This window comes from Theropithecus gelada, chromosome 20 (assembly GCF_003255815.1).
Source record: "Theropithecus gelada isolate Dixy chromosome 20, Tgel_1.0, whole genome shotgun sequence".
NCBI classification, from domain to species: Eukaryota; Metazoa; Chordata; class Mammalia; order Primates; family Cercopithecidae; genus Theropithecus; species Theropithecus gelada.
The window spans coordinates 72171744-72184524 of NC_037688.1; the positions used below are offsets into that span (position 1 = coordinate 72171744).

Genomic DNA, 12781 nt, shown 5'->3' on the forward strand with positions numbered 1-12781 from the left:
GATGTGAGGCTTCAACCTACTATGGCTGCACCATCCCCAGCTACTTCCTTAGGGAGAGGGAGCATGGAAAACTCATACCTGCTCTCCTCTGCATCAGCCTGAAAATGGCCATGTCATGCAGTTCTGGCCCATTGGTTAGAATTAGTCATGAGTACCTGCTCTCTGCTTCATCAGCCAGGAAATGGCCATGCCATGCAGTTCTGGCCTATTAGTCACAAGTTCCCCCCCTAGCTGCAAGGGAGTCCAGGAAATGTAGTCTTCCTGTGTGATCAGAGAGGGAAAAATTAAATGTATTTTTTTGGGGTCCAGTGTTGTTCAAATGGGAATATATATTAAGAAGAATGGTTTCTGAGTGGATATTTATTTTATTTTATTTTTATTTTTTTGAGATGGGGCCTTGCTGTGTCACCCAGGCTAGTGTGCAGTGGTGAGATCATGGTTTATTGCAGCCTCCACTCCCTGGGCTCAAGCAATCCTTCTGCCTTAGTTTACCAAGTAGCTGGGACCACAGGCACATGCCACAACACTAGGCTAGTTTTTCAAATGTTTTGTAGAGATGGAGTTTTGCTCTGTTGCCCAAGCTGATCTCAAACTCCTGGGCTTAATTAACATCCTCTTGCCTTGGCCTCCCGAAGTGGTAAGATTACAGGCATAAGCCACCATGCCCAGCTGGGTATTAATTTTATAAATGATCAGATCATTAGGAAATATTTCTGTATTGTGATCACTTTTTCTTTATTATGAAGCAGGGGCTCTGATCAGGAATCCTCAGTGAGCTTCTGGGCGTGGGGAATCAGGAACAGCATCTTAGCACACACAAAGCCTCTCCTTCTGCCGAAGAGGCGTGATGGTTTTCTGAATTAGGGATTCTAATGAGTCCTCACCCTCCTCCTCCACAAGGAATATTTGTCATCTGAATGCAATAGCAGACAGCCCCTCTCATGTCAGACTTTTGTCCAGTAAAGTCTCCAGGCGAGTAAAGATGGAGAGCCACTGTTTTTGCTTTTCCAAGACCCTATGAAATGTTGCCTTTTCTTTTTAAGAGACAGAGCCTTGCTTTGTTGCCTAGGCTGGAGTGCAGTGGTGCAATTATGGCTCACTGCATCCTCAGCTTCCTAGGCTCAAGCAATCTTACTGCCTCAGCCTCCTAAGTAGCTGGGCCTGCAGGTATGACTATGAAGCCCAGCTAATTTTCTTTTATTGTTTTTAGAGACAGTGGCTACTATGTTTCCCCAGCTGGTCTCAATCTCCTGGGCCCAAACTATCTTCCTGCCTTCTCCCAAAGTTCCAGGATTATGGGCATGAGACACCACACCCAGCTAAAAGGTGTTTATTTTTTATTGTAATTTTGTTTTGTCATTGACAGATTTTGAATTTCTCTTTCTTAACCCCTTCAGCACATCCCGTTCTGGGCTTTAAACGTGACCCCTTGCCTCGCCCTGCCCTGTGAAAATGTTGGTGCTTCTTGCTTTCATCATCGCCTTCCACATCACCTCTGCAGCCTTGCTGTTCATTGCCACCATCGACAATGTAAGTTTCCTTTCCTTCCACTCACGCAGAACCCCGGGTCCTGGAGTCAATAGAAGTGGGTTATATTGGTCTATTTTCATGCTGCTAATAAAGGCATACCAGAGACTGGGTAATTTATAAAGAAAATGAGGTCTAATGGACTCACAATTCCATGTGTCTGGGGAGGCTTCTGCAGAAGGCAAAGGAGGAGCAAAGACACGTCTTACATGGCGGCAGGCAAGAGAGCGTGTGCAGGGCAACTGCCCTTTATAAATCCATCAGATCTTGTGAGACCCATTCACTACCACAAGAACAGTATGGAAAAACTCGACCCCATGATTCAGTTACCTCCCAGCGGTCCCTGCCATGACATGGGGGAATTATGGGAACTACAATTCGAGATTTGGGTGGGGACACAGCCAAACCATATCACAGGTTGAGAACCCTGCCAAGGTTCTCAACGTTGAACCTGCGAAGGTTCAACCATAGTTTGGGGTTGTCCTCCCTGCGAAGGCACACCCATCTTCTGACCCAAGGGCTAAGGACTCTTGGCCTCAATGTGAAGGTTCAGGCCGTCCCACGTTCAGGTTTTGGGGGCAGGTCCTGGCAGGCAGGGACGTTTGTCCTCCCATCCCTGATTCCTTCATAGAGCTGAGCTCTAGGAAGCCCTTTGAGGATGTTGTGTGACTTCAGCTTTCCTCTAGATCAGAGTTCTCAAACTTGCCACTATTGTCATTTTGGGCTGGATAATCCTTTGTTATGGGGGCCTCCCTGTGCATTGTAGGAAGTTCAGCAATATGTCTTGCCTTACCTGCTAGATGCAGTAGCACCCCCACCCCTGGTTATGACAATCCAAAATATCGTCAGACATTGTCAAATGTCCCATGGAGAACAAAATCACCCTCTGTTGAGGACCACTGCCCTAGATCCTCCAGGTGACCTATCCCAGGTGGCCTCTGCCACCAACTCCTGACACCTCCTTATCAACCAGGGTCCCTTGTTGCTAGCCCACCCGGCCATGTCCTCCCCAGCAGAGCTCATGCATGGAACTTTCCAGACTCTACCTATGCCCCTATGAAAAATTTAACATTTTCCTTTAGTATCCAGCTTGCAGCCATATGGCAGGAATGTATTGGATAAATAACCTCTTGGCATAGATTAATATCCCCCCAAGCAGGGAGTGACATTAGGGAAGCTTCTTAACAGAGCTTCTCTCTGGCTTATACACCGATCCAAAGACCTGGCATCCATCCTGCTCATTTTAGACTGCAGAGATAATTAAAGGGCAGAAACATTGCTCAGAAAGCCAAGAAGTACACCATACGAGTGACCACCAACTCTGTCTACATATACGGCTCCTGTTGAATCATCATGACAATAATAACATAAACGATAACACCTGTCACTTAGCGATCACTATGGCCCTTTTATGCATGTCATCTCATGTGATCTCCACCCCAACTGTACCAGGTAGGGCACCAACCTCTCCTTGCACTGGGTTACAGGTGAAGGAGCTGAGCCTCAGGGCCATTCGGACACTTGGCAGAGTTTACAGTGCAGTAAGCAGCAGAGCCAGGATTTGAGCCATTCCAGAGGCTCCTGGTCCTGGATCCTGTCAGGGGAGATGAGCACAGTAATCGCATTTGGGTTCTGGAGCTTCTTGCTGAGCTGCTGTGAGTGGCCTGGGTAGGGACCACATTGATGCTATGGAGTATAGCAGTGGTCCCCAACCTTTTTGGCACCAGGGACTGGTTTCATGGAAGACAATTTTTCCACAGATTGGGGAGGAGGCATTGCAGGGGGATGGTTTCAGAATGATTGAAGTGCATTACATTTATTATGTACTTTATTATTATTACATTGTAATATATAATGGAGTAATTATATAACTCGTCATAATGGAATCAGTGGGAGCCCTGAGCTTGTTTTTCTGGACTAGACGGTCCCATCTGGGGGTGATGGGAGACAATGACAGATCATCAGGCATTAGAGTCTCATAAGGAGCGTGCGGCCTAGATCCCTGGCATGCACCGTTCACAGTAAGGTTGACACTCCTATAAGAATCTAATGTCCCTGGTGACCTGACAGGAGGCAGAGCTCAGGCAGTAGTGTGAGCGATGGGGAGCAGCTATAAATACAGATGAAGCTTCCTTCACTGGCTGCTCACCTCCTATTGCATGGCCTGGTTCCTAACAGGCCACAGACAGGTACCAGTCCGTGGCCCATGGGTTGGGGAACCCTGGATTATAGTATTTGGACCCACCATTCCAGGAACCACTGTGAAATCAATGGGACCGAATGTTCTTTTAGAATCTTTTTTCTATTTCTTCCCATCTAGTCCTTTGGGATCCAGAAAAGGCCCCAGACTTAGTGAAAAGGATAGACAGACATTAGGGGCAGGAAACCATCAGCCTTAGTGAATCGTATCTAGCACCGCCAGGGCATGTATATTATCGTGGCACATACTGAGAAGACGCAGATGGACTCTGTCCATCAGTGAGTCTGAGGGTATTCATTACGCATTTGGAATTGTGCTTGGCAACTGGAAGGTAGAAGGAAGGCCATCTTGGGCAGTAGGTGAAGGACAGCAGCCACCAAAGCACAGAGGGAAATGAATGCTTTGGGCTGAAGACAGGAGAATCTTGTCTGGTCATCCCATCCATTGCAGTGTTTGTTTGTTTGTGACAGGGTCTCTCTCTGTCACCCAGGCTGGAGTGTAGTGTTGCGATCATGGCTCACTGCAGCCTCTACTGCCCAGGCTCAGGCGATCCTCCCACCTCCAGCTCCTGAGTAGCTGGGACTACAGTCATGCACCACCACGCCTGACTAATTTTTTTGTATTTTTTTGTAGAGATGAGTTGCCCTGGCTGGTCTCAAAGTCCTGGGCTCAAGCAATCCTCCCACCTTGGCCTCCCAAAGTGCTGAAATTACAGGCATGAGCCACCGTGCCCAGCCCTGTCTGCTAATATTTCCACCAACTCAGCCTTATCTTTTCTCCCATACTCTCTGAGGGCCTGGACCACCTCTTCTCCTTTGGGAGACAGTAGCAGGGCATCACCTGGAGCCGGTTAGAAATGTAGAATCCCGGCCGGGCGTGGTGGCTCACGCCTGTAATTCCAGCACTTTGGGAGGCCGAGGCAGCTGGATCACCTGAGGTCAGGAGTTTGAGACCAGCCTGACCAACATGGCGAAACCCTGTGTCTACTAAAAATACAAAATTAGCCAGGTGTGGTGGTGCATGCCCCTAAATCCCAGCTACTCAGGAGGCTGAGGCAGGAGAATCACTCGAACTCAGTATGGGAAGGCTGCAGTGAACTGAGATCATGTACTGCACTCCAGCCTGGGCAACAAGAGTGAAACTCCATCTCAAAAAAAAACAAAAAAAGAAGAAAAAAAAGAAATGTAGAATCCTGGCTGGGCGCAGTGGCTCATGTTTGTAATCCCAGCACTGTGGGAGGCTGAGGTGGGTGGATCACCTGAGGTCAGGAGTTCAAGACTAGCCTGGCAACATGGTAAACCCTGACTCTACAAAATATACAAAAATTAGTCAGGCATGGTGATGTGCACCTGTAGTCCCAGATACTCAGGAGGCTGAGGTGGGAGGATTGCTTGAGCCCAAGAGATGGAGGCTGCAGTGAGCCAAGACCGTGCCACTGCCCTCCAGCCTGGGCGACAGAGCAAGACCCTGTCTCAAAAAAATAAATAACTAAGAAAGAAATGCAGAACCCAGGCCCCACCCCAAACCTCCTGAGTCAGTCTGCATTAGAATAAGCTCCCTAGGAATTCTCAAATGCACTGCAGTTTGAGAATCCCAGAAGCCCACCATGCCTCGTGCCTAGTTAGGAGTCAGTGTTTGCATCATTAACGGACAGCCTTTCTCTCTGTTTCCATTTTGTGTTACAGGCCTGGTGGGTAGGAGATGAGTTTTTTGCAGATGTCTGGAGAATATGTACCAACAACACGAATTGTACAGTAATCAGTGACAGCTTTCAAGGTGAGTGTGAATGAAGGAAGCTGACTGAGAAGCACTGAGGGAGGAAAGAACATTCAGGAGTGAGGCTTTCGGGTTCCCCGACTCCGCACCCGCTCCTCCACTTGGTGCATACTCCAATGGGCCTGGCCGCGTTTGCTCAGTGTGTGTTAGAGCGGAGGACACCAGAAGCTGGAGATGTCAGGGGTGTGGAGAAGCCGGAGGCTAGAGGGCGACCAACTCCAGCTGAGTTGGACCTCATGCCTTCTCTTCTCTATCTCTTGGCACAGCCGAGTTTCCCTTCTTCATCTTTTCTCCAGCTTCAGCTCTCATCTAGAATTTTCTCTTCCCTTCTTTTTTATCCAAGACTTGCCTCTGAATGGTCTCAGAGACCATGATTTACTCTCTAGTCACTTTTCCCCATCCAGCAGTAAGAAATCCGAGATCTGGCCGGGCACAGTAGCTCATGCCTGTAATCCCAGCACTTTGGGAGGCAGAGGCGGATGGATCACTTGAGGTCAGGAATTTGAGACCAGGCTGGTCAATATGGCAAAACCCTGTCTCTACTAAAAATACAAAAATTAGCTGGGTGTGGTGGTGCACACCTATAATCCCACCTACTGAGGAGGCCGAAGCAAGAGAATTGCTTGAACCCAGGAGGTGGAGGTTGCGTTTTCTGAGCCGAGATCACGCCACTGCACTCCACCCTGGGTGACAGAGTGAGACCCTGTCTCAAAAACAAGCAAACAGAACTCTGAGATCTGGCTTCCGTTCCTAGACAAGCTGTGTAGCCTCGCATTGGGCAGGTCAATTTCAACATCCTCAGCTGTAGAATAGAAGTAATAACGATGCCCTTGCCGTGCCCACCTCTTCAATAAGCTAAAATATATGAAAAGGCTTTGAAATACAGAAAATCCCATTCAAAAACATGCTGACCACTGTTTTTCCTTATGAAGTGAATGGTTCTGTTTTTCCTCATAGAACTGATGGAATAGATACTTTGGGATCCCAGTTGCCTGATAAAATACAGTATACCCGGTTAAATTGGAGATTTCAGATAAACAATAAGTACTTTTTTTTAGTATGACTATGCCCCAAATGTTAATATAACATGGGACATACTTATGCTAAAAATTATTGGTTTTGTTGGGGGGGAGGGTTTAGTTTTTAGTTTTTTGTTTGTTTGTTTTTTGAGACAGGGTCTCACTCTGTCACCCAGGCTGGGGTGCAGTGGTGCAATCACAGCTCACTGCAGCCTTGACCTCCTGGGCTCAAGTGATCTTCCCATCTCAGCTTCTCAGATAGCTGGGACTACAGGCAGTCACCACCATGCCCAGCTAATTTTTATAATTTTTGTAGAGATGGAGTTTCACCATGTTGCCCAGGCTGGTCTCGAACTCATGGGCTCAAGAGATCTGCCTGCCTCAGCCTAAAGGAGGAGGATGAGCCACCATGCCTCGCCTAAAAATTGTTAGTTGTTTATTGGATATTCATTTACTGGGCATCCTGCCTTTGTGTTTGTTTTGGTTTGTTTGCTAAATCTGACAATCCTGTTAGGGAGCAAAGGAGTGTACTCCCTGGGTCCCAGATTCTCACCACACTCAATCACAATATCCATATTCATCATAAAAGCAGCAAAAATACCAGTAGAAGGCACCACTTACTGCACTGTGAGGCATGGGTCTCAGTCCTTTACATAGGTGATGTCATAGCGCCATCAGGCAGGGACCATAGGCCCCATTTTAAGATGGGAAAACTGAGGCACAGAGCAGTTAAGTTACCCAAGGCCACATAGCCAGGAGTGAATGAAGGCGGCAGGATTCCAGTCTCGATGTGACCAACTCTAAAGCCGGTGCCCTTAACCATGGAACACCATCGGTGCTCCCTTCCGTCTCATCTGTTATTCTGTTACTCTAACCTCTGGCTCTGGGAACAGCCCTCCTTCCCTGTGCTCTGCAAGCGCCAGCTGTCGCCAGTGTGCAAGGCCGGCTGGGAGGGCTTGCTGTGCTCTGTGGCTGTTTTTCCGCATCCTCCACATGGGATTATTGACTTATTTTTCTTTAAAACGGGTTGGCGAACCACTGGCCAAATGCAGTCCAAGGCCTGTTTTTGTTTGGCCTGGGAGCTAAGAACAGTTTTTACATTTCTAAAAGTTGTTTACACACGCACACATACACACACACACGCACACACACACCCCTAAAAACAAAAAGAACATTTGACAAGAGACCATATGGTTCACAAAACCGAAAATATTCACTGTCTGTCCCTCTCCTGAAGGTTGCCAATTTTTTTTTACTTTAAAAAGTTTACTTTTAAAGTAGCCCACTTTTCTGTACATAAATCTACTGTATTTATTTATTTAATAGAGACAGGGTCTTGCTATGTTGCCCAGGCTGGTTTTTCATGCCTGGCTTCGAGTGATCCTCCCACCTTGGCCTCCCAAAGTGCTGGGATTTATAGGCATGAGCCACTGCACTCGCCCATAAATCTATTTTATTTTATTTTTTGAATCAGGGTCTCGCTCTGTCACCCTGGCTGGAGTGCAGTGGTGCAATTACGGCTCACTGTAACCTCTGCCCCCCACGTTCCAGTGATCCTCCCACCTCAGCCTCCCAGTACACGAGTGTGTGCCACCACACCTGGCTAATTTTTGTATTTTCTGTAGAGACAGGGTTTCACCATGTTGCCCATGCTGGTCTTGAACTCCTGAGCTGAAGCGCTTCTCCCACTTCACCCGCTTCGGCCTCCCAAACCATAAGTCTATGTTAAAGAGAAGTGATAAACTAGTCTCACTTGCCATAAAAGAAGGGAAGCTTTGGCCGGGCGCGGTGGCTCAAGCCTGTAATCCCAGCACTTTGGGAGGCCGAGACAGGCGGATCACGAGGTCAGGAGATCGAGACCATCCTGGCTAACACGGTGAAACCCCGTCTCTACTAAAAATAGAAAAAAACTAGCCGGGCGAGGTGGCGGGCGCCTGTAGTCCCAGCTACTCCGGAGGCTGAGGCAGGAGAATGGCGTAAACCTGGGAGGCGGAGCTTGCAGTGAGCTGAGATCCGGCCACTGCACTCCAGCCTGGGCGACAGACCTAGACTCCGTCTCAAAAAAAAAAAAAAGAAGGGAAGCTTTCTGAAAATACTAGATCGAAAGCCCGGTGACGTTATGAAAGTCTGGCCAGACACACTTCCCTCCTGAGGCCTCTGAGCCTGTTTCTGGCCCTTTTCATGTTAAAAAACAACCCCAAACACCCAGATATTAGTGGGTGTTTTTACAGAGCAAAAGCAGCTGGTGAAGAACTCCTCCTTGAGGTCCTTAGAGAAATCTATTTATTTATTTTTATTTATTTATTTTTTAGAGACACAGTCTTGCTCTGTAACCCAGGTTGGAATGCAGTGGCGCAATGTCGGCTCACTGCAGCCCCCGCCTTCTGGGTTCAAGCCATCCTCCTACCTCCATCTCCCGAGTAGCTGGGATTACAGGTGTGTGCCACCACGCCCAGCTAATTTTTGTATTTTTAGTAGAGACAGGGTTTTGCCGTGTTGGACAGGCTGGTCTCAAACTCCTCACCTCAGGTGATCCACCCGCCTCTGCCTCCCAAAGTGCTGGGATTACAGGCTGAGTCACCGCGCCCGGCCCTTAGAGGAATTTAAAGTGAGCAAAGTGAGCATCCCTCTCATTCAGTGAATTTTCATTGTTTCCCATCCTCATTGGGTTCCACATGCACTCATCTTAGGGGCTGCCTTGTGGGCACATCCTGCACCCCCTCCCAGCTTTGAGAAACCTGTTCTAGGAACATGAATTCATCCTTTCCCCCAAAGGCATGTTTTCCCCATTTGCCCCATCGTGGGTCACTTGTTGCTGAAAATACAAATTCCTGGTGCCCACTCCAGGACAATGGTAGCAGAATCTCCAGGGGGAGAGGCCTAAAAATCTGCATTTTTAATAAACAATCCCAGGTGATCCCTGGGATTGGGCAGATTTGGGAAGTGCTGCTCTAAGCCAGGGGGTCACCACTTGGGCCCCGTATTGGAATTCCCTCGGTGGCTTTATGAAGCCCTCATGCCTGGTCTCAATGCCCGACATTCTGATTGATTTCATCTCAGTAGAGCCTGCTGGGTTTTTTCGTTTTTTTTTTTTTGTTTTTTAATGGAGTTATAATTTACAAACAAGGTGCAGGCTTCTTAAGGGCTCAGTTTGGTGGGTTTTGACAATTGTATAAACACCCATGTAACCACCATCCAAAAGAAGACAGAGAACATTCCCAACTCTCCAGAAAGTTCCTCGGGCCCCCGTCCACACAGTTGCCACCGCTTTCTGCCCTGAAGGCAACCACTTCTGACTTCTGTCACTGTAACTCACTTCCACCTGTTCCTGGGCCTCGTAGGAAAGGGGTCATGTGGTGTGTGTCATAGAGGGGGAGCCGGTCTGACTTCTTTTGCTCCCCGTAAGGAATTGGGGGAGAGGCTAGGTGCTCTCCAAGTAACCATGATGTGTAGCCAGAATGGATTAAATCCACAGCTCTAGACGTTTCGTTAAGTACTTACAAATTATGTTCACTCTAGTGAGTTTTTGGGCAAAACTGCAAAATTGAAGGAAAAAAAAGAAAAAGAAAAGGAAGGTGTGCCTTAGGTTTGCTGTGCAGCATGGACACTGTCCCCTCACCTTATCTTTTGGCCTCATCCTAGTGGTTAACATTCAGCATTCAGCTCTTATACAGGACTCCCACCTTGCCTGCACCCTCTAAACGCCCTTACCTAGACGAGTTTACTCTCCCTTCCCAGCCCGATGAGGGAGGAGCTATTAGTATCCCCATTTTAGAGTTCAAGACCAGAGTGAGCAACATAGCGAGACTCCATCCCTACAAAACTTTTTTAAAAATTAGCCAGACATGCCTATAGTCCCAGCTACACAGGAGACTGAGGCAGGAGGATCACTTGAGCCCAAGAGTTCAAGGCTGCAGTGAGCTATGGTTGTGCCACTGCACTCCAGCCTGGATGTCAGAGTGAGACCCTGTCTCAAAAAAAAAAAAAAAATGTATCCCCATTTTACAGGTGAGGAAACTGAGGCCCACGAAGGTGGCTGTAACCCATGTGCGGGACGCCTTCCCTACGCCACATAGCTTTCTACGCATAGCTTCACTGTGACCTGCCCCCATGTGACACCCTCCACCCTAGACCTCCCTTCTCCACTGAAACTTCTCTGTACTGAGCCCCAAACTTTCACACCACAGTCTCTGTTAAGGCTGACCTGAAAAGAAAGGAGCTTCCTCCTCTTTGTAAGTAGTGACCGTGAAGATCAGCCTCTGATACCTGCAGGCTACTATGGGGTCCACAGAGCACTTCACAAGGTCACCGTCCTGTGAGCCCCGAGTCCACAAGAATCCCTCTCTAAAATGTAGACCCCCGAGGCCCCATCCTGACTTGTTGAGTCAGAATCTACCACGTTGGAACGTGGGATTTGTACTTCAAAAGAATCCCCTGTTCATGAGCCAAGCATTTGGGAGCTGTGACCCAGACCGGGAAGAATGCAGAGCAGGTGGTTCTTGCGTCTTCCAGATAAGGGTGCTGAGGATTGTCCGGTCAAATGGACACTGGAGGTGAAGGGCAGGGGGTCTGGAAGACTCCTTGGCTGCCCTTGTGCTTGGACCGTGTAGACGACAGCCTGAACCCCTGCCTGTTTGCCTCCTGTCACCCCTACTCTGGAGCTGCCGCAGTCACCGTGCACCCCGCAGTGCTGGCTGGCCAAGGTCCTCAGTCCTGCGCCCCCACCCTTTTCCCGCAGAGTACTCCACGCTGCAGGCGGTCCAGGCCACGATGATCCTCTCCACCATTCTCTGCTGCATCGCCTTCTTCATCTTCGTGCTCCAGCTCTTCCGCCTGAAGCAGGGAGAGAGGTTTGTCCTAACCTCCATCATCCAGCTAATGGCATGTAAGTAAATCGACGGGTTTCCCTAACAAGGGGCTTCCTGGAATAAGCACTCCCTTCCCAGCCGCCAGGAGGGAAGCCAGGAGGGAGGATTTGGAAAGGAGAAATTGGCAGCCGTGCGGTGCTGTGTGCATGTGTGTGTTTGTGTGTGCATGTGTGTGTTTGTGTGTGTATGTGTGTGTGCGCACCCATGCTGTACCACAGTGGGACATTTTATAGTCGGGAGTTTGGATTGAGTTGGGAGTCCAGGGAAGGCGTCCTGGAGACATGAAGCCAGAGGATCTGGAGGGTGAGTAGGAGTTGCTGTTGACAGTGTTCTGTCTCAGTACGGAGAGGAGGGAACAGTGTCCTGGGTAGAGGGAACAGCATGATGGAAGCCCTGCGATGGGAGGGACAGAGAGCTGCCCAGTGGGGCTGGAGTGCAGTGGGAAATGAACCAGCAGGGCAGGCAAGGCCATGCTCCATGGAGTCTTGCAGGCCATAGAAAGGGTTTGGGGTGTTTGTTCTAAGCTGGTGGGAAGCCATCAACAAGTTTCAGGCTGGTGGGTGACAGATGTGCCCACATTGCGCCAGGCCTGTGCTGACTGCAGGGGCTCAGGAGATGAACAAGGCACAGCCTCAGTCCTGGAGAAACTTGGAGGAAGCAGAGGTCTCAGAGCATTTTTTTCTACTTAGGAATTTTAGCAAGGCTGAAGTCAGATCAGAAGTCAGAAGCCACGCCATGATCATTGGTCGCTTCTCAGTGACGATTTAAAGCTTTCTGACGACCAAATGCAGAAGTCCCTTCTAGGGTGCTTTGCAGTCAGGAGTTAACGAGTGGCTTGATGAAGGCAAGAAATTCGGGTGTCAGAGCCAACTCAGGCTGCTTGGCCCTAATCACCCTAACTACCACCTCCTTCCTGCCCTCCACCTCCCCAGCTAGGTTCAAGTCCAAACCTGCCATACCCTCGGGATGACCCTGAAACGTGTCATCAGTGCAGTGACAACTTGTTCTGGTTTGCCTGGGACCATCCTCTGTTTTAAAACTGAAAGTCCTGACCAGGTGCAGGAACACTTTGGGAGGCCCATGCAGGACGATTGCTTGAGCCCAGGAGTTCAAGAACAGCCTGGGCAACATAGTGAGACCTCATCTATACAAAAAAAAAAAAAAGTTAGCCAAGCATGGCAGAGCACACCTATAGTCCCAGCTACTCGGGAGGCTGGAGTGGGAGATCATTTGGGCCTGAGAGGTGAGGGCTGCCGTGAGCTGTGGGGTGCTGTACCACTAGTATTAGTCCATTCTCAGGCTGCTAGTAAATACATACCTGAGACTGGGTAATCTGTAAAGGAAAGAGACTTAATGGACTTACAGTTCCACATGGCTGGGGAGGCCTCACA

At 48.9% G+C, this 12781-nt stretch overlaps 1 protein-coding gene across 2 annotated transcripts in view; it reads left to right on the plus strand.

The window, feature by feature from the left end:
* Positions 1-12781, plus strand: part of EMP2 (epithelial membrane protein 2) — a 48698-nt gene that overhangs the window by 32056 nt on the left and 3861 nt on the right. Inside the window, exons 2-4 of one of the 2 annotated variants that reach the window (XM_025370767.1) lie at positions 1398-1530; positions 5413-5503; positions 11261-11407. In XM_025370767.1, the coding sequence (XP_025226552.1) occupies positions 1453-1530; positions 5413-5503; positions 11261-11407 (316 nt within the window). In that variant the 5' untranslated portion in view covers positions 1398-1452. Of the gene's footprint in view, positions 1-1154; positions 1531-5412; positions 5504-11260; positions 11408-12781 lie in introns of those variants that run through there. The other variant, XM_025370768.1, reaches the window with a different exon arrangement.